Source organism: Sus scrofa, chromosome 10 (genome assembly GCF_054392235.1).
Source record: "Sus scrofa isolate SSC_HxYL_T2T_F1_AM1 chromosome 10, Sscrofa_HxYL_maternal_Yorkshire_Landrace_v2.0, whole genome shotgun sequence".
NCBI classification, from domain to species: Eukaryota; Metazoa; Chordata; class Mammalia; order Artiodactyla; family Suidae; genus Sus; species Sus scrofa.
In genome coordinates, this window is record NC_139392.1 from 20735920 (window position 1) to 20761151 (window position 25232).

At 48.5% G+C, this 25232-nt stretch overlaps 1 protein-coding gene across 3 annotated transcripts in view; it reads left to right on the forward strand.

Annotated features, from left to right (window-relative positions):
- Nucleotides 1–25232, forward strand: part of KIF26B (kinesin family member 26B) — a 510304-nt gene that overhangs the window by 369650 nt on the left and 115422 nt on the right. For all 3 annotated transcript variants that reach the window (XR_014817492.1, XM_021064467.2, XM_021064468.2), the window contains one exon: nucleotides 1824–2007. Coding sequence is in view for 2 of the 3 variants with exons in the window: in XM_021064467.2 (XP_020920126.2) it covers nucleotides 1824–2007 (184 nt within the window). In the remaining variant the exon portion in view is untranslated. The remainder of the gene's footprint in view (nucleotides 1–1823; nucleotides 2008–25232) is intronic.

Genomic DNA, 25232 nt, shown 5'->3' on the forward strand with positions numbered 1-25232 from the left:
ATCCGGCCTTGCCGTGAGCTGTGGTGTAGGCTGGCAGCTACAGCTCTGATTAGACCCCTAGCCTGGGAACTTCCATATGCCCTGAGTGAGGCCCTAAAAAGAAAAAAGAAAGTATTGTGGACTTCTCCTTCTAGTGCACTTCATTTTTCATCAGACTATAGTAGAGTCACTATAGGGTTCCCAAGGTTTGACACATGACGTTGGGACTGTTGCAGTCTCCTTCCATCAGTCTCCGTTATGCCTCCTGTACCACATTCCTCTGTATTTCACTCTTGTGAAATAGATGTTCAGTTTTACAGCTAAGAAAAAAATAAGTTCCGAAGGGGTAATTCTATTTGCTGTATTTGTGCACTGGCCATTTTTCAGCTCAGGGAATTTCTCAGAAGCTTAGGAATGACTGATACCAAATTAAAACTAACCAGTCCAGATCTTAGAAGATTCAGATATTAAGATGGAAGGCAAGGGGAAGGGCGAGGGGCCAACAATACTGGTTTCATCTTTGTGACCTGTCTTGCTGCTTGTGACCTGTTCTGCAATTGGTAAGGACGCAGCATGGATTATAAGGTTTTGATCTGTAAAATAAGGGCATGGTAGCCCATTTGTTTTAAGCAGCAGCTAAAAGGTTTACTAACAAGGGGACTGAAATTCTTAGAGCAAGAGTCTCATTTGAAAACACCAAGAACGAATTCAGAAGCAAGGACAGGGTCGTTTGCCTCAGCCGCCCCGATGCGCTATGATAAGATGATCAGATGATCGTGTTCTAGGTGTTGCAGACATTTGAAAGATGGAAGATGTGATGTGAAAAACAATGACATTAAGGATGCTGGCACCCTCCCCCCACCTGTTCCTATTTGCCTCCTCTGCTGCCTTCATTGGTTCTAACTCTGTCACCCTTGCACTTGCCCATGAATTGCACTTTGTAGTGAAAGACCAACCTTCACAAGAGCCTGTTTTCCGTATGAGCAGCCCCTGGTCTCAGCACCCTACACCTTGGCTGGAATGAATTCAGATTGGGTGTTAGGTTTCTAAAACAGCTTGACTTTCTATTTCCCCACTGCCCTGGGGTATATGTTTTTCTTCCACAGCCATGTACATTGCCTGCCTGGAGCAGTCACCATGTGGTTGTTCCTCAGACTGGTTTGGATTTTACAAGGTGTTAGTGTTTCTCAAAAAAAACAAAACAAAACTCATCAGGTCTCACGTAGTTGCGTTAAATCCAGAGAAGTTATGGACTGACTAACCTAATAGGTGCTGTTTATCTCCAGAGGTGACCGGCTTTATTCATGCTTTAGCTGAGTGTCTGTGGATAACAAACAATTCTTTGTAAGTCGTGGTTGCGGAAGCAGGCAGGGTTGTGGCTTTGCTGTGTCCTTGGGCAGCTCCCTGACTTCCCTCTGTTGCAGTCTGGGGCTACCACCAGGCACTGGGAGGAAGAAGAGGGAACTGTTTAGGGGCAATAAGTACCAGGGGGTTCTTTAAGAGAAAGAACATGGGAGTTCCCTTTGTGGCTCAGTGGGTTAAGAACCTAACATAGTGTCCATGAGGATGCCATTTGATCCCTGGGCTCACTCAGTGGGTTAAGGGTCCAGCATTGCCATAAGCTGTGGTGTGGGTTGTAGATAAGGCTCGGATCTGGTGTTTCTGTGGCTGTGGCGTAGGCCAGCACCTGTAGCTCGGATTTGACCCCCTAGCCCAGGAACCATATGCCACATGTGGCCCTCAAAAGAAACAAAAAAAGAGAGAAAGAACATATCTGACCCTGGCATATGGGATCATACCATACATTTTCCTTTATTGTACTTTTTCTGAACTTTTCCCTCCAGAGCTGCCCAGAAGTTAAATCTATCCTCCAAAAAGAAGAAACACCGACCTTCCACTGCTTCTGTCGCCGAGCCACCGCTTTTCGCCACCAGCTTCAGCGGGATTCTGCAGACGTCCCCTCCCCCGGCCCCACCCTGCCTGTTGAGGGCTGTCAACAAGGTGAAGGACACCCCAGGCCTGGGCAAGGTAGGCACCTGGCTGTCTGCGTGCTGCCTGGGGGTGGGGGTTCCACGTCAAGGCGAGGAAGAGAACACGGTCTCGGTCTGTTTGGTAAAACAAGAAGGTGATAAGGGAGAGAAGGAGATAAAATGAAATGCATTTGGTTGGAAGTACCGTAAAATTGTCTTTGGTTACATGTACTAAGTCGTAAATGAAAATATTCCAATTATTGGAGATGTGTTTTGATTTGGGCAGGAAAAAAAAATAGCCTTGTATTCTTTGATAGAACGGTGATTAATTCAAGAAAAGACCCCCAAATACAGTGGTAATGAGCCTGACTAATATCCATGAGGATGCAGGTTCCATCCCTGGCCTCGCTCAATGGGTGAGGGATCTGGCGTTGCTGTGAGCTATAGTGTAGGTGGCAGATGTGCCTCGGATCCCGTGTTGCGTTGGCTGTGCGGTAGACTGGCAGCTGCAGCTCTGATTCGACCCCTAGCCTGGGAACCTCCACTGCTGCAGATGTGGCCCTATAAGACAAAAAAAAAAAAAAAAAGTTATTCAGTTATTGCTGATTTATAATGTGGTATACTTTTCTCCCGTTCAGCAAAGTGACTTTTTTCCATTGTGGTTTATCACAGGATATTGAATATAGTTCCCTGTGCTCCACAGTAGGGCCTTGTTGTTTGTCCATTCTCTGTATAATAGTTTGCATCTGCTAATCCCAAGCTCCCAGTCCTCCCCTCCCCGATTCCACCTCCCCTGTGGCTGCCACAAGTCTGCTCTCTGTGTCTGCGAGTCTGTTTCTGTTCTGTTCATCTAGCTCATTGGTGCCATATTTTAGATTCCACGTATAAGTAATCTCATATGGTATTTGTATTTGTCTTTCTCTTTCTGACTTACTTGGCTTCGTATGATAATTTCTAGGTCAATTCATGTTGTTGCAAATGGCATTATTTCATTCTTTCTGTGACTAATAGTCCAGTATATATACACATATATCCATTCATCCATTCTGTATCCATTCATCTCTTGATGGATGTTTAGGTTGTTTCCATGACTTAGCAATTGTATGTAATGCTGCTGTGAACACTGGGAAGCATGTATCTTTGCAAATCATCGTGTCTGGATATATGCCCAGGAGTAGGATTGCTGTATCATGTGGTAGTTCTACTTTTCTTGTGAAGAACTTCCATATTGTTTTCCACAATGGCTGTGCCAGTTGACATTCCCACCAACAACACACAAGGGTCCCCTTTTCTCCACACCCTCTCCAACATTTATTATTCGTAGACTTTTTTCCCCTGATTTTTAGGGCTACTCCTGTGGCATATGGAGGTTCCCAGGCTAGGGTTGAATCAGAGCTACAGTTGCCAGTCTACACAACAGCCACAGAAACACAGGATCCAAGCCGCATTTGTGACCTACACCATAGCTCACAGCAACGCCGGATCCTTAACCCACTGAATGAGGCCAGGGATTGAACCTGAAACCTCATGGTTAGTGGTTGGATTTGTTTCTGCTGCGCCACAACGGGAACTCCATTTGTAGACTTTTCAATGATGACCAGTCTGGCCTCTGTGAAGGGGTACCTCATCATAGTTTTGATTTGAGAAATGCAATTTTTTTACATTCAAAAAATTTTGAGTATAATTGATTTACAATGTTGTATCAATTCTTTCTGTATAGCAAAGTTACCCAGCCACACACGTGCACACATATATATGTTTATATGTATATACATGCATGTGTATATGCATATACATTTTTCTTGTCATGTTCTGTCCCAAGAGATTGGCTATAGTTCCCTGTAGTTTGAATTGTTACAAAGACCCGGGAAGACTTGAGCAGCCTTATGCTGAGATGTAGGAACACCACCACGAGACACGGCTCAGCTGTGCTTGGGATCACCTCGTTTTAAAATATCATCTCTTGGAGTTCCTGTCGTGGCCCAGGAGTTAACGAATCCGACTAGGAACCATGAGGTGGCGGGTTTGATCCCAGGCCTCGCTCAATGGGTTAAGGATCTGGCATTGCTGTGAGCTATGGTGTGGGTTGCGAAGCTGATTGGATCCCGCGTTGCTATGGCTGTGGTGTAGGCCGGCGGCTACAGCTCGGATTCAGCCCCTAGCCTGGGAACCTCCATATGCCATGGGAGCGGCCCTAGAAATGGCAAAAAGACAAAAATAAATAAATAAATAAAATATCATCTCTTAACTCTTCTGAGATAAACATCTGGGTGAGGTAACGTATGGTTTACTCTTCAATGAGTAAATAAACTGGGACTTATAAAAAAACATTTAGCTGAAAAAGAGGCAGCTGTTTTCTTTCTTTTTACTTTCATCAGAAGTAGGATGGTACGCGGGACTTTGCCAGAACCTGGTTGCCAACTTAACGTGCCTTGTTTCAGGAGGGTGCACGTCTTGCTGAAGGGAATGGACTAAGATTTCACTCACATGGGTCACTGATTCCCTTTCCCTTGACCCTCGAGATGGTTATTTCAGGTGCCTGGTCTTCAGTGGCCTGACTGGTGGTCCTTCTGGAGGTGACCCTGGACCCCCTGCCCTTCTTCCTTACTGCTTTTCTCCTTTCTGGATTTCTCCCAGCTCCTCCTAGACTCTCCCACCCCTGGTTTCACCACCCACTAGCTCGCTAAGTTACTCTTTCTGACAGTGTTTACATTGTTGGGTTCTGTTGAATAGAGCAACGCTTATTCTAATGGAAAGCATCCTGTCCTGGAATTTTCCATGGCGTTGCGCTGGGTTTCCCAGGCCCGGAGGTAAAGTAGGAAACCAGGCACCAGAGCAGCAGCCTGGGCTTAACCTTCGAGGGCTGCTGTAGCATCACTGGCCAAGGAAGGTGATGGAGCAAACCAAGCGAGCAGGATGCACGTGGAGGGAGCTGGTGCGGAAGGGCCAAGGTACCACCATGAGCCACACTGTGTCATCAAGGATGCTTGATAAGCTGCTTTCTTAGGAGGTGGGTCCGAGTAATGGCGGGGCTTTTAAAAAATATTTAAGTTTTTAAATTTCAGTCAGATATACATAACATAAAATTTACCTTCTGAAACATTTTTGAGGGTCCATGGACTTTGGTTTAGTTAAGAGGAGTTTGGAACTTCGGGGCCAGAGCTAAACCATCAGGGACAAAGTGATGTCGAAGCACCACGGCAGCCTCCTTCGCTTCTCCTGCTCTGAGTGACACTCTACTTCTCTTCTGAGTACATGGGGACCAATATTTAAATGACATCATTCTAAAGAGGTACCAGACTCTAGCCAACCTGGGGCACCACATAATTTGTCGTGGTCTGTGCATGCGCGGGCTGGAAGAAGAATTTCTGGACTTGTGTCCGGTGAAAAGAAAGAAGAGGTTTTTGAGCATGGCAAGGTGGAGGGAAAGTAGGGTTTATTGAGATGAGAGATGCTGCAAGCATAGCAGGATGATTTCCTGACTATCAGGGAGAGCCCATGGTGAGCTCGTGGTCATGTCTGTTTTTATAGCCGAGGGAGAAGGAAGGTCTCGTGATACACCTGCCAACATGCTGATGGGTTGGGGAAAGAGGAGTCTTAGGATACACTTGCTGGTTGGTTGGGGGCTTATAAGTCCCCATGGGTGGGGGGAGGAGTGGGCTGCTTACCTTTCCTGGTAGGGGCAGGAAGGAGTGGGCCAGGTTGCTCAAGGTAGGGGAGGGGCATTACAATGAGATGGGCGGGGTGATGATCCGGGTCTGGTCATTCTTGTCTTGGCCAGAGGCTTTGAGTTCTAGCTCCTTGAAGGGGCCTTGAAGCCCAACATACATGACACCTCGAAATGCACCACATAAGAAATGTCTTCCTGCATCTTCCTGCATAACGGTGGCCTCGTCTGTGGCTCCTCCAAGGGTCAGTGCAAATACATCCTCACATGGGCCTGGGCCCCAAGCCTAGGGCCTTCTGTCCCCTCCTTACCCCATCCCGACTCCCCTGCCCTGGAATTCGGAGGCAAGGGGATCAGGGCACCAGGCAGGGGCTGAACCAGCAGAAAGAATGTTACCAGCCAGGATGATCCAAGCTGAGGATGGACGTGCACCAGAATTATCTGGAGGGCCCTGGTCCAATCTCGATTTCATGATGTACTGTATGAAGTGGTCAGATGGAAATTTAATTATAAATGAGAGAAGCCGTGTAAGACCAGGTTTAACTACAATTAATATTATAATCACTTGTAAACTAAAGCTGGCCCATCATATGCTTATTTGTTTTTTAATGGAAAAGACTATCCCTCTGACTCATTTGCCATCCCATGTGCTCCCTTGAAGGAGAGAGAAGGCGTGACATCCGCCAGCTAGGAAGCCCTGAGTTTATCCGTGGAAGTGGGGTCACCAGGCTGAGTGTCAAGGTGACCAAGGTGTGACTTCTGCCTGGCCAGTGGCCCCGTGGCCGCTGTCCTGCTGAGCATGGGGGTGGGGGCCCCAGTGGAGGGGAAGTGATAGTGGGAGGGAGTGTGCTGTCTGCAAGGCAGTGTAATCATTTACTTTTACTGGAAAACGTCATTGTCATGTGATGGAAACAAATCCATAAGCGCCTCCCCACCCCACCCCCTTCACAGAATGCAAGAAGGGAGAAGGCCTTGTTTCTGCCACGGGGGCGCCAAGGGCTTGAACTTAGTGGAGGCCCATTTCCCAGTCTCGCGTTTCCCCACCCCGATACCATCAGGGGGAACTGCAGTTCTTACTCATGTGGAAAAATCCCCATCAATTTGTCTCGGTTGCATCATTTCCATGCTACCGTTTTAAAGAACCACAGTGGAGTCTGATATAGAACAGAAAGAGCTTGCTATATAGAAATCATTCCTTTGAAGTAGAAATCCTTAACTGAATTGCCAAAAGCATCTTCATTATGTAACCTGAGCTGGGGCCTCCCCAGGAGGGGCTGGGGAGCAACTCCAGCCCAGCCCAACCCCACCTCTCATCCTCAACCACCCACCGAATTCCTCGGACCCGTGGACTGGCTTCTGTGGGTTTGTTTAGAGCTACTCTCTCATTGGTAGACAAGGAAACTGAGGCCCAGAGAGAGAGAATAAGAGATTTTCCAGTGCCTCCTGAGTCGAGCCTGGAGGTCAGAATTGTTTTATTCTCTATATCATCTCGCCGGGCTGCCATTAGAAATACCTGACCTTTCAAAGTTTGAATGGAGGAGTTCCCGTTGTGGCTCAGCAGGTTAGGAACCCAACTAACATCCATGACGATGGGGGTTCGATCCCTGGCCCCGTTCAGTGGTTAAGGATCTAGTGATGCTATGAGCTGCAGCATAGATCACAGACTCGGATCTGGCATGGCTGTGGCTGTGGCTGTGACTGGCAGCTGCACTTATGATTTGACCTCTAGCCTGGGAACTTCCATATGCCACATATGCAGCCATAAAAAGCCAAAACAAACAAACAAAAATGAATGGAGACACGAATGTAATGGGGCCATATGGTAGAAAATTAAACTGGGGACAAGTCACCTTCATCCAGTGGAGAAGGACACGCTTCCGTTTTCAGAGCCATGGTTGGGAGGGAAAGGGCAGTGACAGGCCCGGGTGGACACACAGCGGGTCAGGGGCTCTTCACTCATCTGTCCACCCCTTCCCCTTCCACTTGTTTCCAGCAGGAACTCTCTGCCCTCTTCCCACCCCCTCCCCCAACCCAGAGTCCTTGCTGGCCACTGGGCACTTGTTGAGGCAGAAGCTTTTCTGGAGGCCACAGTGCTGGGAGAACCTGAGGACACTTCGGGAGACTTGGAGCTGAAACAGCACACACACAACACAGGAAATAGCTCAGACTCCCTAGCACCTGGGGCAGTACTCAGCTCACAGCAGATATTTATTGAGCATTTTCCATGTGTGGAAAATGCTAGCGCCCTGGGCTGGCCACTAGTCTTGCCATGATGGACAGACAGACAGAATGCCAGCCCCACAGCATATACAACCTCATCTTCATAACCCTCAGTCTCGGGCATCTCACCACCTTGTGCCAGGAAGAAGGACGATCTGACTTCAGGAACAGTTGGAATCACGGACTTAAAGTACTTCTAACTTTTAAGGTATCTAAAGCAACTATACTACCAAGTGAGTCGTGTAGAGACTTTCTTAACGAATAGATAAAGATGATGAGTGGATCAAAGCAGCTTAGTTCCTGTTTCTATTTCCTGGGTCTGGCTTTATGTAAACGATGCTTCTAATCTGTTTGAAAATGGTTCCCTCTCCTGAATCGGTAAAGGCGCTTCATGAAATTTGTTTGCACAATTAATTAATATCCGTGTTTAAGGTTCATTTGTTAGCGTGTCACAGATTAATGTCAGCGCTCTTAGTGTCGGATTACAAGCTTCTAGAGCAAAGCGTATTATCTGGTTAACTCGCTCAGTGTATGGCGCTGCAGCCCCGTCACGGGGGCATAAATGCTTTTAAAGGTGAGAACAGGACTGGCGACAGTCATGTTGGTGATGATGACAATCTGCCTGGTTAATTCTCCTCTTTCCGGAAGAATTCCTGGAGGGACATACACAAAGCAGGAAAGGAAAGGGAGCCTTCTCCGCCTTCATAATCTCCAGGAATGTCTCAAAAGGATGGCATCGTCAAGACTCAGCCTTTGTTCTCCCAAACGGGTTTTGGGAATTTTATAGAAAATGCTTAGAGGTGGAGAGGTGGGGGCTAGCCACCCGAGAACAGACTCTTCAGAGTTTGAAAAGGTCATAAACATTGGATGAAAGAAACACGAGGAATTGTGGAAAACCGAGCTGGAGACAGACTGAGGAGGGCTTGTCATACTTGATCCACTCTGTGAGTGTCTGTAGACACACTGTGTCCCGGGGGCTGCAGTAAGTGCCACTGCTGGGGACAAATGCTCAGAAGCCGGTTGGCTGCGCTGGGCTACGTGCCTGCAAAGGAGGGGACGCTGTACCTCCTGATCGCCTTGAACTCTAGGCTCCCGTGAAAATGCCTGCCTGGCGTTCAGCCTCCGCCGCCACTCCAGACCTGCAAACGCAGTTTCCTGCTCCTGGGGATCCCGCTCAGCCTAGTCTGGGTAGAGGAAGGGCTGCGCGTAGCTGTCATGCTGGATCCCCCTGGCCCCTCGTGCCCTTCCATCTGTGCATTTCCGAGGTGCTTCACTGGGATTTGTCCTCCCTGGACCGTGCAGCCCCAGGGCACCTGACTCCATGGAGTCCTCAGAGTTGAGATTCAGAAACAGACTTGCTTCTCGGGCCAGATTATCTTTCTTATGCAATAAAAGCTGCAGCCATTATTATTCTCTCTTGTTCGCAGTCCTCGATTTTAAGTCATAAGCCTCTTATTTTGAAAAGCACTACTTTTCAAACCTGGTAACTTCATATTTTGACCTCTATTACACCATAACACATATATTCTCTAACGTCTCTATTTCTCTCTCTCTCTCTCTCTCTCTCTCACACACACACACACACTCACTACTTGGCTTATGTCACCAGGTCCTGTTTTGTCCAGATTTAGCTTAAATGTAACCGTTCCCTTATTTGGTGTGTAAACTAAAATCAGAGAAAAAAATAATCAAACCATGTGTACTTTTCAGTAGATTCCCTTTACAGATTTATTAACTTTTGAAAGCAGAAGTCATTCAATTATCCTTGGCTGGAAGAAGAAGCCAAGATTCCTCTTCAATTTATGTTCCGATTCCAAAAAAAAAGGAACCCAGTAAGAAAAATTAGATGAAAATAAGAGTTTTTCAAAGAGAAGAATGTGGCTCTTATTCATTTATTCAACAAGCAGAAATGGCTGAAGTAGCTCTTTCCTGTTCAGGAAGTGATGCCAGGTCATATCAAGGAGAAAATTTCATGCCTTCCAGTCCACCAAGGTCCAGGTTATTTAAATCATATGCAAATCATCACAGTCCTCATTATCATTTCTACCATTCCTCATCCTGAAGCTTTACCAGAGAGAAGAGGAACGGTCTGAGTCAGCCTTTCACATTCATTTCAAGTATTCAAATGTGATGGAAAATCCTGGATCCCACTACTCACCTTCCAGGGATTACTCCACCCAGACCTTCCAGAGAGTCGAAAGTGAGCTATTTTGGTGTGCCTGGAGGGGGTGCAGAGAAAAAGACTGTGTAAATAATACATAACACGTTCATCTGGATAGCTGGCCTGCTAGCTTTGTAAATTGAATTGTTAGCTCTTCTGGGAAATAAGTCCCTGTGACCTTCCACTCCTTAATGACAGTTCTTTTCCGTGCTCAGTTGGTTTTGGTGGAGTCGGTTCAGTGCCTATTGTTTGGTTTTTTTGCCTCCTTCCTTTCTTTCTTATTTAGACCCTTGCACCAGCCTGTATCCCCAGAGACAGGAGACTTGGGGAAAATGTTCTAACGCATTAATCTGCAAGGTTTCTTTTGCCCGGTGGATGCGGTGGTGCCTGCACCTGTCCTAGAGCCCACCCTCTCTGCCGCACATGCGCAGTGTGCTGCTGCGCCCCAGGAAACCAGGGCTCCGGCATTGCCTGGGTTGCTACTAGAAGGGCTGCTGCTGGGCTTTGGGAGTGGCTCAGAGATGGAGAGGGTTTTCTACACCCGCTGCCAGGCCTCTCTTGAGTTCAGCAGTTTTCATTCTTGCAAAGAAAGGGAAGTATTAGGAAGACGTTCTTTTTTTCAACGCCACGGGACAGAAACGCGGTAGAACCTGTGTGAAAGGAAGCCACACCATGTTTGTTCTTCGTTGCGACGTCAGTATGACTGCCTTTAATACAGCTGATCAAGTTGCACGGATATCATGTTCTGTTGCTTCATTATTAGGTGGAGAATGAGAAGGGTAAGCAGTACATGTCAGTGTAATTACGGCTGATTTCCGATCGCAGGGCGCGTTGCTGTGTATTGAATACCCGTTTCCTGGCGTTCTTTGCAAAATGTAGGAAAGGACTCCCGGAAAAGCAGGGAGAAAGTTTGGTCCTGCAGCCCGGAGTTCCCTGTCAACCCATATCCCAGGTCCATTATTGTAGCTTTCAGAGGACAGGAAGAGGAAGAGAATTTTACCTCCATTTTCTTCGTGGAGTTTCCGATTCCCTGAACTTCCGCCACCTGCACCAGGTGAGCATCTGGGTCTTCCGAAAACCTTGTGGTGTCTCCTGGGTGTTCTAAAAACCTTCAGGGACATGAAGCCCTCCCGACACTGTCGTCTACAGCTACACTGCACAAGAAATGCGTAGGAGCAAGCCAGCGTTCAGTTTCTTACATTTCTGGTGAAATATCCTTTTCTGTTTCTTTCACTGGATTGTAAAATTATTGAGAAAAGGCAATCGCAGTCTTTTCATCTTTGTACCCTTTCAGTGCCAGCTTACATAAAAGACACTCAAAAAATGTTGAGTATTTTAATATAATTCTATTTAATACTTGTGACAGCCTAACTGGGCGTTCGGCACCATGTAGGATCCATCCTGCATGATAGAAATGTTATCATGAGGCAGAAACACCGAGAACGTCTCAATGACAAGACCTAGAGGTCCTTGGCCCCGTTTCCTCCTCAGCACATGAGTTGCCCTGGGATGATGACATCAGGGAGAAGATGCTGCCTGGTGTTGGCACCCCGGCAGTGAGCAAACATCCTCAGCATCCCTCGCTGAGGAATTTTCCAGAAGAACATCTTGTCCAGTCCTCCCATTTTGCATATGGAGAGGTTGAGTCTCAACAAGATGATGTGCCTTGAGTTCCCTTCATGACTCAGCGGTTAGCGAACCTGACAAGGATCCATGAGGACGCAGGTTCCATCCCTGGCCTCGCCCAGTGGGTTAAGGATCCCTCGTTGCCGTGAGCTGTGGTGTAGGTTGCAGACGCGGCTCGGATCCTGAATTGCTGTGGCTGTGTAGCCCAGCTGTAGCCCAATCTGACCCCTAGCCTGGGAACCTCCATATGCCGTGGATGCAGCCCTAAAAAAGAAAAAGACAAAAAAAAAAAAAAGATGAAGTGCCTTGTCAATTCATTTATGGAGGAGAAGACAAGGTTTAAGTTTTGGGAGTGAAAGAGTATGAAAGACTCTGAGGCAGAATTTGAGCGAGTGTTTCTTCAGCTTTCTCCCCCATTTTGTGACTTTCAGCTTCAAATCTACGACTCTATTTTTTTTTTGAGATATTAAGCGGAGATGCTAGGTGTGAGTGTGCACACACGCACACACTTGTGTAGGAGATGGAAGGTGATTTTTCGAAGGGGGTTTCTTCAAGGCTGTCATCCTCTACCATAATTGGAGGACAGGTGTGAGGCCCCCTGGACTACCTGTAATCCCTAATTAGCATCCTGCCTAAGGGAATGGAAACAGGACACAGAATGCGGGGATGCTCTCTGGAATAAATGCCACTTTTTCAATTAAATAAAGGGCAACAAGATGGATTATAATGCCTGGCTAGGGCTTTTGATCATTCTTTGTCCAAAAACCCCATTGTAGTCAGGCTCAGCACAGGAGACAATTCACTGATATTAAGGGTCTGGGAATAGTAGGTATATTTTAAGCTGACATTTCTAACATCTTATCTTTCTATGTCTTTTCTCTTGCTAACAGCTGAAAGAAAAGTTAATCATGATTTGCTATAATTATCCCATTAAAATGGGAGTAATAGTAATGTTTCATAAAAAAAAAAAAATGGTGTGTCCAAACTGCTGAGTTAATTAGAAAGTTGTCCTTTGTGCCTCCGAGTGCGGAAATCTGTTCTTGCCTACTCATGGACTAGCGTTAACAAAACATTTGAAATTTCTTTCTAATGCTTCATTGAACTAAAATGTATCATTAGGAAGGAGGAAAATCATTCTGATACGTTCTTAAAAGCAAAACATATTTTTGCTTTAGAATGTTAAATGGTTTCTGCAATAAAAACCCTCAGAGTTCCACCTGGTGGCGCAGTGGGTTAAGAACCTGACTGCAGCAGCTTGGGTCCCTGCAGAAGCACCGGTTCAATCCCCGGTGCCGGGCACAGTGGGTTAAAAGGATCTGGCGTTACTGCAGCTGCGATACAGATCTCAGCTGCAGCTTGGATTCAGTCTCTGGCTGGGGAACTTCCAAATGCAGCAGATCTGGCCATCAAAAAAATAATAATAATTAATTTAAAACTCCTCTAGCTCCTCGAGCCACAGCATAAGACTTCCTATGATCTTGCATATAAGCAATAAGCAATAAAGCCTCTTGCTTTACAAGTTCATCTAAGCTCTGTTTTGTAATGCTGTCTTAGTCTGTTCAGGTGGCTATAACAAAAATACCATACAGGAGTTCCCGTTGTGGCGCAGTGGTTAACAAATCTGACGAGGAACCATGAGGTTGCTGGTTTGATCCCTGGCCTTGCTCAGTGGGTTAAAGATCCGGCATTGCCATGCGCTGTGGTGTAGGTCACAGATGTGGCTCGGATCCCGAGTTGCTGTGGTTCTGGCGTAGGCTGGTGGCTACAGCTCTGATCGGACCCCTAGCCTGGGAACCTCCATATGCCACAGGAAGTGGCCCTAGAAAAGGCAAAAAGACAAAAAAAAAAAAAAATACCATATAGACTGAGTGGCTGAAACAACAAAAAATTCTCTCCATTCTGAAAGCTGAGTAGCCCAGGGTCAAGGTTCCTGCAGGTCTAGTGTCTGATGAGAGCTCTCCTAGTTTGCAGACAGTCAGCCTGTACTTTATATGGTAGAGAGCAAAGAGAATGCAAGTCAGCCCTCCTATCTCTTCTTTTTTTTTTTCTTTTTTGTCTCTTTGGGCCCACATTCTCAGCATACGAAACTTCCCAAGCTAGGGGTCAAATCAGAGCTACAGCTGCCAGCCTACACCACAGCCACAGCAACAAAGGATCCGAGCTGCATCTGTGACCTACACCACAGCCCATGGCAACACTGGATCCTTAACCTACCAGCGAGGCCAGGGATGGAACCCACATCCTCATGGACACTAGTTGGGTTTGTTAACCATTAAGCCACAATGAGAACTCCCTAGACACAGAATTGTAATGGGACTGAAGCACCCGCATGGCTCACAATAGTCTAGTCACTGTTAAGTCACCTGCTGGGGTCCTGTCCCAACCCAGCTCTGACTCGAAGTTGTCACTACTCTGGAATAGGGCTAAAGTACAATTTTTTTTTCTCACAGAATTTAAGCCATTTGAGGGTTTGTTTTGCCCTTTAAAAGACCATTTTGAGTATTACTTTCGCTGGCTTGCTTACTGCAGAGGAACAAGAACCAAAAGAGGCAATCCATACCCTTAGAGCTTTCACTACGGGGGACAGCGCATGTCATCAAAGCTCTCCGGGCTGATGAGGGCAGAGGAGATGGGCAGGACACTGGCAGCAGCAGAGGATGGCCTTGCCCCCACCTCGCCAGGGGTTACTACCCTGCAACCACAGCCGCAGTTCCACAGCCAGGGACATTTGCTTACAGGGCCTTTTCTGAAGCCATGTGGCTCCGTGTGAAGCGTGCCGAGACAGCATCACGGAGCTGTCCGGAACCGGGCCGCAGCCCAGCTCCTCCATCCACCAAATGGGGAACCCCAGGCAGACTCCCCACATCTGTTTCAGCTTCCTCGGGTATAAAACGGGGGTGATTATAACTGACCCTTCCAGCAGACGTGTAATGAGCATTTAACAAGTTAATACGTGTAAAACACTCAGAGCAGGGCCTGGCACAAAGAGATGGCCAGTATACATTGTATGATCAGAAGGATTTTGGAAACAAAGAGGGGGGATAGGAGCCGGCAGTGGGCAGATGAGAGAGCCGCGGTTGTTGGTCTGCCCGCCCCCACCTCCGAGCCCCATGCTGCAGAATGTGCTAAACATAGCAGCCTGCGATGTTGAACCTTTCACAGCTGTACATGACCACACAGTGCAAGAGCTATTTTATTGATTGGGTTTTTAAAACTTTGCTTTTCACTGAAAACCTTCCGGTACCAACATGGTGGAATGTTTCCAGGATGTATCGCTTCTCGGCCTTTTGGCTAAGATCAAGTGTCTTCTCAAAATATTTCAACCAAGGCACCGATCAAGTTCATGATGACAGAAGGAACTGACTCGGCCCCTCAGCTCAGCCGTGGGGTCAGCCATTCCCAAGGCCCTCTGTCCTTTTACCGAAACTCAAGGGGCAAAGGTGGGGTGGCGCAGGTGGCCAAGCTGCTGAAGGAAATAACTCTTAGGCGAAAAAGATTTCCCCCTATTCCATCCCCCACCCCAAGATTCCACAGATATAACCTCTTCCGGGCTTCCTGTTTGAGGCTCAGGGAGAAAAGAGCCAATGACAACTTGCTTAACAATGATGGTAAGCAAGGTGTGTTAGGAGCTTCCAGATTGGTTCCATGCTGCCTGATTGCCCCTCACGCTCAGCAACACAAGAGGCTTTTTCATAGAGTCTTGCCTGCCCCCCCGCCCCCCTGTGGCTCCTCCATCAGTACCCCCAGAACCAAACTCACTACACGGTCTCAAGCCTCTGTCTTCTGTCCCAAGCTGGCCAGAGCCGCTCCGGCCTAACAGTTGTTGCTGTGGGTTTGCAGATACAGACAGTGTCCTCATCGCGGTGTAGGTGGTGCTGCTCCGGAGGCGGGGGATGGGGGGGGGTACCTGGCGTTGGACCCTTAGCCTGGGAACTTCCTGTGCCGCGGGTGCAGCCCTAATAACAGCAAAACAAAGCAAAACTGTGTCTAAAACATGGCTCCGTGACAATAGAAATGTTTGCATTTCTCCTTTCGTTTAAGGAGGAATGTTGGGAGTATCGATTGAGCGGTGGTCTGTGGAGACGGTGCTGGGAGAGAAAGCACTCCCTGAACCCATCACACCAACCACCGCCCCGGCTGGCTTCTGCTCTTGATTTCCTCTCCTAATGGCCAAGGCTATCCCCTGTGTCCACACCCATCCCTCTTTTAGATCTGGCTAAGTGCCTCCTTTCCTCTGCATCCCACGTCTATTCCCAGGCCAGGTCCCTCGTTTCTCTGCTGTTTGGGACCACGTCACTACCCCTAGTACAGAGTCTTCTCCTTAATCATTTGCTTCTTTGCATTGTCTCATTGATTTATCTCCTTCCCTGTTAGTCTGTGTGTGTGTGTTGGGGGGGGGGGTCTTGGTGTTTACTGCTTCCCCCCACCAAAGGCTTAGCCTTGGGCCAGGCAGATACAACTCCCTGCATGGACAGACATCAACATTTCGAGCAGAATCATCACTTGGTGATTCTTTTTCCTGCTTTTGCCTACTCCATCCTTCATCCGTTTATCGGTCATCCTCCACGCATGCATCTGTCCACTGATGCGTTCCGAAGGCACGTGGCATGGATTATGCACCAGCTCTGCGCTAGTTATTTTGGGGGATACACAGGCGAGTGCAAGACGGTCTCTATCCTTAAGGATCCCCCCATTGTCATTCGAAAGCGTTAGAAGTCATTCTTTAGGTAGACAACTTGAACTAAAAATACCTGTTATTATTATCATCACTCTGGCTTATCACGGCAGAGAAGGCTGAAGTGTGTGCAAGATAATTGGCTTCCCGGTGAGCTCTCTCCCCCATTCCCTTTTCCTGAGTACACGCTAATATTCCTAAAGTATTCATATTGCATTGTGATGACAACTGATAGCACAGCAGGCAGGGAAGGATGTGCTTTTGTTTCATTTTTAACGCTTTGATGTGCTACCTGCCGTTCCTCTGCCATTAGTTCGTATGAATGAATCACGGTGGCGTGCAAACCGTTTATATTCAGACACTCACTCTTGAGGGAACTCTCTGAGGGCAGCACTGCCTCTGACCACGCTCAGGCCTGGCCCTCCCAACACACAGTAGGCATGGATCAATGTCCCTTCACCGAGGATCAGAGGTCAGAGGGACAGAGGGACAGGGACAGGACACCCACAGTGTCCCTGTCTTGCCTGCCCCCACCTCAGCATATTCTGGTTGAGTAATTTCAGTCACCCTTCACTTGCACAACCACATAACGCTTGGGCGGGACCCATTTATGTGCAAGGCAGGATATTGTCACTTGAAGACCTCAGCTCCCGTGTCACCCTTACCAGGGCTTGGGAAGAGGCGATGAGCGGAGAGGGTTGGTTAATGCATTTTCTGTCTAGGTGATTTAGGGTTAGAAGATGCCCTCCGGTCTCTGACAGGAGGCGAGGCAGCATTCTTGTCAGATTACATACGGAAAACAACTCATCATTCCGTGTGCACATGGAGCTAGTGTGTGTTTTCTTAAAGCCTTCGTGTATACAGGCTCATGGTACTCGAATTGAAATGTAAAGAAATCTGGAGTTCCCGTCGTGGCTCAGTGGTTAATAAATCTGACTAGGAACGATGAGGTTGCGGGTTCGGTCCCTGCCCTTGCTCGGTGGGTCAAGGTTCCGGCGTTGCTGTGAGCTGTGGTGTAGGTTGCAGATGCAGCTCGGATCCTGCATTGCTGTGGCTCTGGTGCAGGCCGGCAGCTACAGCTCCAATTAGACCCCTAGTCTGGGAACCTCCATATGCTGTGGATGCGGCCCTAGAAATGGCAAAAAGACAAAAAAAAAAAAAAAAAAAAAAGTAAGGAAATCTGTTATTACTACCAAGTGGCCTGTAAGAATGGTTTTTGATTTGTTCTTGGTTTAGTCTTTTTTTTTTTTTTTTTTTTTTTTTTTTTTGGTCTTTCTAGGGCCACACCCTTGGCATGTGGAAGTTCCCAGGCTAGGGGTGGAATCAGAGCTGCAGCTGCCAGCCTATACCACAGCCACAGCCACTCCAGATCCAAGCCACATCTGCGACCTACGCCACTGAGTGAGGCCAGGGATCGAACCTGAGTCCTCATGAATACTAGTCAGGTCCATCACCGCTGAGCCACAATGGGAACTCCTAGTCTATTTGTTTTTTCAATCAATATTTTCAACACTTTGGCTGTGGATTTAGTGCCACGTTGTATATTCGTGACGTTCCAGGTGCCTTCACATTGTCTCTGTCTGTTCACCTGCTCTCATCTCTGCCCGGGATGCTCATCTCCCCATCATTTGCTAGGATGGAAAAATGCTGCTCATCCCTCCCATGTTATCTGCCACCTGCCACCCCTCCCCCTTGTCCTACCTCCATGCACCGTGCATGTGCCCAGACAGACCACAAGGGTGGAAGAAAGGGGCTGTTTCTTATTCACCCTTGTGGGTGTGTATTCACTTGAATACACAGATGGCTATGACTTCACTTCCCTGAGCATCTCCAAGTCACCATCTCCCCTCTTGGAAGGAGACTCAGATATTCCCATGATGCAGAGCTGGCCTTCAAAGAGCTTTCCTTCTGCTAAGAGGAGAGAGACTGGATGGTTGAGCTACACCTGGGATGCCTGGCAACTTGCTATTTCATTTCTTTCCTATGAAGTAAAAATCATATTTATTTATTTATTTTTGGGGCCATGACTGTGGCATGGGGACGTTCCTGGGTCAGGGATTGAACCCGTGTCACAGCAGTGCCCCGAGCCCCTGTAGTGACAATGTCAGATCCTTTGTCCACTGTGCCTCAAGGGAACTCTGGTCTTTATTTTAATTCTGCCACAACATTCGTTTTAGAATTCAGAGATCACCAGGTGTTTGTCCTCTTGTTCTATCTGATTATAACCGGTCCCTGATTATATGAGAAGAAGGACAAAGAGAGAACTTGGATTTTGTGTTGCTGTCACACAGTGCAGAGGTTCCAGACATCTCACGTCAGTTCATGGAGGTTCTCGGGGACACCTGAAGTTTCTGGGAACAGGGAAGTGCAAACCTGACAAGCTGTCAGCCTCTCCCCTCGGAGAAAATCTGACATGAGAATTCAGGTGGTTCTACCTGCTGTCAGGTGTGCCGCCTCCCTGAAGATCAGCCTTCCCTTGGGATGCCAGCTCCCTCTCACCGCCCCCCTCCATCCCTGTCCCTACACGAATTTCTTCAGACAGGGCGACCAGCACACAGACCCTGTCTCCACCCCGGCAGCCTCCCCTGGACTCCCCTGGCCTCTGTAGAGGATTGATCCTGGATTTGGGGATCTCACCTTCAAAATCACTGCCCCCAGGGTGAACCGAGCTCAGCCACAAGGCAGACCATTCCCTCGGGTCCCATGGGAGGCCTGTTGATGGCAGCCCAGGGAAATGTGATGGAGGGTGGCCCCAGTCCCTGAACTAGAGCCTCTCATTCTCAGTGACGTCAGTCAGAAAGAGAAAGACACATACCAGGTGACATCGCTTATGTATGGAATCTAATGGAAGGCACAATGGAATCTTTCTGCAGAAAAGAAACTCGTGGACCTGGAGAACAGACTTGTGGTTGCCAGTGGGAGGGGGAGGGTGTGGGAGGGACTGGGAATTTGGGGTTCATAGATGCAAACTATTGCATTTGGAGTGGATGAGCAATGAGATCCTGCCGTGTAGCACTGGGAACTATATCTAGTCACTTGTGATGGAACATGATGGAGGATAATGTGAGAAAAAGAATATGCATATGTATGACTGGGGCACTTTGCTGTACCACAGAAATTGACAGAATATTGTACATCACCTATAATAAAAACATGAGAAATAAATAAGAAACCAGAGCACCTTGGGGGGGACAGTGCTGCCCCCCAGGGGCCAGGCACCCCGCGCCCTAGGTGCTGGGGTCTTTCCAGCTCGTGGGCGGCTCTTTATCATGAGGGGCATTAGGCAGACAGGAGGCAGTGCTGAAACCCAAGAGCACAGAGCTCCTTCCAACTCGATCTTGGCCTGTGAAAAATTCAGCAGCCATGGTACAGACCCCAAACGACAGTGCGGGGCTGGTGGAGGAGGAGAATTGGACATGTGGGGAGCAGCCTGGGCAGCCACAGATACAGAGGGAGGCCAGGTGGTGTGTGTAACGCTCCCCTCCCGGGAGAAGAACAGTCTGGAATGAGAAGGATGGGGGTCATGTGCACACACAAACCAGGTTAGGGAAGGGCTTTTATAACTAAGGTCTCAGCTGTCATGGTGGAGAGAACCACTGGCACCACTCCGTGTAATTCTGACTCGGCACTGTTTTTTGAAGCCCAGCGAAAAAGGGACTAGCATTCCTATTTCTGATGTGATGATAATAGTTGCCGATCCTTACACAGTGCTAACAGTGCCGAGTATTGAACTGTTCTAAGCACGTTGCATGCACACCTTAATTCATTTACGTACGTGATGCATTTCATACCTCAACTCACTTACATGCACGATACACACAATATACTTACACGGACCAACTCACATACGTGATACACAAAGGCATGTATGTAAATTAACTCATTTACATGCACCCTTCATTTGCATACTGTGTTAGTCCACTGGGGCTGCTATAACAGAATGCCAGAACTGGGTGACTAAAGCAACAGAGATGTGTTTCTCTGATCAAGATGAAGGTTCGCTGACCTCGGTGCTGGTCGTTCTGGTGTCTGCAGAGGGCCTGCCTCCTGGTTCATAGCTGACCATCTTTTCATGTGGCGGGAGGCGGGAGGGGAGCTCCTGGAGCCTCCTTTATGAGGGCACTAATCCTATTCACAAGGCCTCCACCCTCATGATCTAATCACCTCCCAAGGCCACACCTCCAAACATTTCACGAAGGGTTAGGTTTCAATGGGAGACATGAACTTTCAGTCCGTAAAAAATATGTGAGCGCATTTACATGCATGATCCATTTACACGCATTAACTAATTCAAATCACCTATTTTCATGATGAGACACGGGCACGGAGAGATGTGATTGAGGTCAAACAGGTCAGCTCTGGCTCCAGCGTCTTAGCCCCCAGTGACTCTGCCTGAGCTGGTGCTGCCTCTGGTGGTGTGATGCGGATCCCTAGCCGTGTACAGCTTACTAGCGATTGCATATGCAGGGTTCTTTGCAGTTTCCTAGTAGCTTCATCAGCCCACCGGGCCCTCATAGCAGACACACAGCGCATTTTACAAATAAGGCGGAAACTGAGGTTTCTCAGTCACGAAGGGATGCAGCGGGGCCGTGGGAGTTTGTCCAACACTTCAGCCTTATCCTCCTATGGTACATGCTTCACAGCACCCCTGCAGCTATTTCCTCCACAGAGGCTGTGCTCACTGTTGCCCCTCTAGATGCCTGATGGGGCAGCTTCAGGAGGGACCAGATCATTCTGGCAACTCAGACCTCCAAGTTCTATCTCCTCCACCAGACCTGGCCCTGAAACCACCTTCTAACCATGCTAGTGGCCACCTTCAAGATCAAAGCGCAGGAGTTCCCTGGTGGCCTAGTGGGTTAAGGATCTGGCATTGTCACTGCTATGGTGCAGGTTCGATCCCTGGCCTGAGAACTTTTGCATGCTGCGAGTGCGGCCAAAGAGAAAAAAGAAAAAAAAAAAAAAAAAACAAAGCCCAGGGGTTGGGAAGTGTGGAAGTTTTGGTGGGGGTCGGGGAGGGAGGTTGGGAATTCAGCAGAAAGGATTAGACGTGAGAAATTCCTCTGCCCGTCGTGGCTCAGTGATAACAAACCCAACTAGTATCCATGAGGATACAGGTTTGATCCCTGGCCTTGCTCAGTGGGTTAAGAATCCAGCATTGCCACGAGCCACGGTGTAGGTTGCAGATGCAGCTTGGATCCTGTGTTGCTGTGGCTGTGGTATAGGCCGGCGGCTATAGCTCCAATTTGACCCCTTACCTGGAAATGTGTCTTGGGTGTAGCCCTAAAAAAAAAGAAAAGACAAAAAAATGAAAAGAACACAATTTGAATGCCCAGAGTTTTTGAAGTTGACTGTGGGGAAATATCACACTAATTCAGATGTCACTGTCACAAACGACGTACCCTCACAAGTCATTTGCACACTGTTCCTTAGTGTGTGTTCTTGTTCAGGTGAGAAATGCCAGGCGTGACACCAGCACTGCCAACAGTATTCCATCTCTGAGATAGATTTACATGGAACAAGGGGCGCGGTTTCATTTGCTGCTGTGGCCCTGCTCTGAAGAGGCTCAGATTTAGTTCTCGCAGGTGATTTGCGCGTTTCCTGCAGGGAGCCCGGGAGCCGTTTGCACACCATGTGTGGAATCGGCGACCCGGTTGTGGGGCCTTTCGGTTCAGCCTTTACCTCACTTGCCTCCCCAGTTCCAAGAAGAACCTCCACCCACAGGGCCCCACGTGCCACCCATCACCTCCCATTCCTTCGGGGTCCTGCCAGTTAGTGGCAAATTAGATGACAGGTGTGTTCATTGTCTGGCATAAGGTGACATAGGAATGAGGAATGCGTGAGTGAATGAATAAACACCAAACAAATAAACGCAATCGCTTGCACTAAGATTTAAAAAAAAAAAAAAAAGGAAGGCCTTCCCTTTGTGGCTCAGTGGTAACGAACCTGACTAGGATCCATGAGGACGAGGGTTCGATCCCTGGCCTCGCTCAGTGGGTTAAGGATCCAGCATTGCCGTGAGCTGCGCCGTAGGTCACAGACAGGGCTGGGATCCCGTGTGGCTGTGGCGGTGGTGTAGACTGGCAGCTGCCACTCCGATTCGACCCCTAACCTGGGAACCTCCATATGCTGCAGGTGCGGTCCTAAAAAGCAAAATAAATGAATTAAAACATTACAAAAGAAAGGAGAAATTAGGGGCCAATGTAATGAGGATTTCTGTTCCCCCAAAACCGATGCTTTCAAGGGCGACATAGTAAGATTTCTAAAACTTACCTCTCTAGCCACACTCGCTCCAAGAGCGCAAGGTCAAAGTTAAAATGACGCTGTGCGTGCTCCCCTATCCTGGGATCCCAGAGCGCACCGCCCTGCCTCCCAGGAGCAGCAAATGGTGATTAATCTGGTGGCCCCTGTCTTGCAACGCAGTCAAATTATTGTCTCTGCAGACCAGACTGTGGAAAGAAGCAGACCCAAAAAGGCCTGCAATGACCATTTCCCCAGAGATATTCCAGATGCTGCCGGGTGCACTGTGACATGGCAGGGCTCTTCCTGCTCCTGATTTATTCCTTCGCGGAAGAGTTTTCCTTACATGGGCTTTTCCATAGCAGGGACTGCTTTTGGCTTTTCAGAAGCTGCTGCAGGGAGTTCCCGTTGGGGCTCATCAGACATGAACCTGACTAGGATCCATGAGGATGTGGGTTTGATCCCTGGCCTTGCTCAGAGGGTTGAGGATATGGGGAGTTGCCGTGAGCTGTGGTGCAGGTCGCAGGTTCAGCTTGAATGCCCTGTTGCTGTGGCTGTGGTGTAGGCTGGTGACTGCAGATCCCATTGGACCCCTAGCCTGGGAACATCCATATGCCACAGATGCAGCCCTAAAAAAAGCAAAAAACAAACAAAAAGAAGCTGTTTCGGAGTTCCCATTGTGGCACAGTGGTTAACGAATCCGACTAGGAACCATGAGGTTGCGGGTTCAGTCCCTGCCCCTGCTCAGTGGGTTAACGATCCGGCTTTGCTGTGAGCTGTGGTGTAGGTTGCAGACGCGGCTCGGATCCCACGTTGCTGTGGCTCTGGCGTAGGCCGGCAGCTACAGCTCCGATTCGACCCCTAGCCTGGGAACCTCCATATGCCGCGGGAGCGGCCCAAAGAAATAGCAAAAAAAAAAAAAAAGACAAAAAAAAGAAGCTGTTTCAGATCTTCTTCTTTGGCCACCCTTTCCATGTCAGGTGGTGGCTAAGGCTGTGCCCTGAGTCCTACCCTCCCAAGTGGTGAAGCGATAAACTTGTCTTCTCCAGCCCCAGTCCCAGCTGGAGCACCCTTCGTCCCTCCCATGCCCGGGAGCTGCTGAGTAGGTTTAAGGGGAAAGAGATGCTGGCTCAGAAGGAGCCATCCCACCCCCACCCCATCCCCAACCCGATGCTGACTTTGTGTTGTGGCCTCTGTGATGTCAGGGAAGACCAGCAGCAAGAATACAGGTTTAGACCGGAAGAGTTCTGTCCCCTTCTTCAAACCAAACCGTACTGATGATTCAGTGATGAGCCACAAAGGACTCTGAAAAACCAGCCTTTTTGCTGAATGGCTCCCACTGGCTGAGCTCGGCAAAACCTGGAGGTATCATGTAGCTGGCTCTCAGACAAAAACGGCTTCTTAAAGAAGAACAAAATAGTGCCTTTTGTTACTGCAACCACAACATGGATGCAACTAGAGGTGATCAAGCTACGTGAAGGAGGAGAGAAAGAGAAAGACAAATACCCTATGCTATGGCTTATATCTGGAATCTAAAACACAGCACAAACGAACCCATCTAGAGGAAACAGCCTCACAGACATGGAGAACAGACTTGTGGTTGTCAAGGGAGAGAGGGGAGGGAGTAGGATGGACGGAGAATTTGAGATTCCTAGATGCAAACTATTCCATTTAGAAAGGGAAAGCGATGAGGTCCTGCTGGGCAGCGCAGGGAACTCTCTCCAAGCTCATGGGCTAGCCCATGGTGGACGATCGTATGAGAGAAGGAATGGCCGTGTATGACCGGGTCGCTCTGTCATGCAGCAGAAATTGACACAACGCTGTAAATCAACTCTACCTTAATTACAAACCTGCAGCCAGGAAAATACATACATACCTACGTACATACGTACATACGCACACGCTAAGAATGCAAGGTGGACGGGCTTGTGGGGGAGGGTGATACAGTCTGTTCTCTGCACACCCTGTTCTCTTTCATCCTTCCCCGTTCCAAAGTTTTCATCTAAACAGTCTTGCCTTAGCTTTCAATGGTGAAAAAGGCTAGAGGGACATTTAGCTAGAGGGGTGTTTATTGCCCAGCTATTGATCTGGACCAGCGACATCACACCCCTGTCCTGGGATCACAGGACCTTGTGGGGGGTTCCCTGAGGGAGTTGTTTGTTTTTATGGAGGTTCCCAGGCTAGGGGTCCAATCGGAGCTACAGCTGCTGGCCTACACCGCAGCCACAGCAATGCCAGATCCTTTACCCACTGAGCAAGGCCAGGGATCAAACCTGCATCCTCATGGTTCCTAGTGAGGTTTGTCACCACTGAGCCACAGCAGGAACTCCCCTTTCTCTGGATTCTTGAGAGCTAAGCAGAGACTCAGGAGAGGGGTCGTTCTGACACGCTCTGTGTATGCACAATGCAGTCGATATTAAGGCCTCTTCTGTCTCAAAGTCTTGGCTTCTGTTTGGTCTTCAGTGCATTTCCATAGACTCCACTGTGAGCCTGCATGCAGATCCCACCTTGTAAGGACATCCGTCCTCCTCTGGCCTTGATCGACACAGGAAAATTATGTCCCAGGGAGAGTCAGGCACTTGTAAGAGCCAGCCTTTCAAAGAGGAATCTACCGTCAAAAGGGCTCATGGTCCAAATGACGGATGCGCATGGCTGGCTCCCCTGTGTACGCCACCTTGATGGAGACAGGAGGAGGGT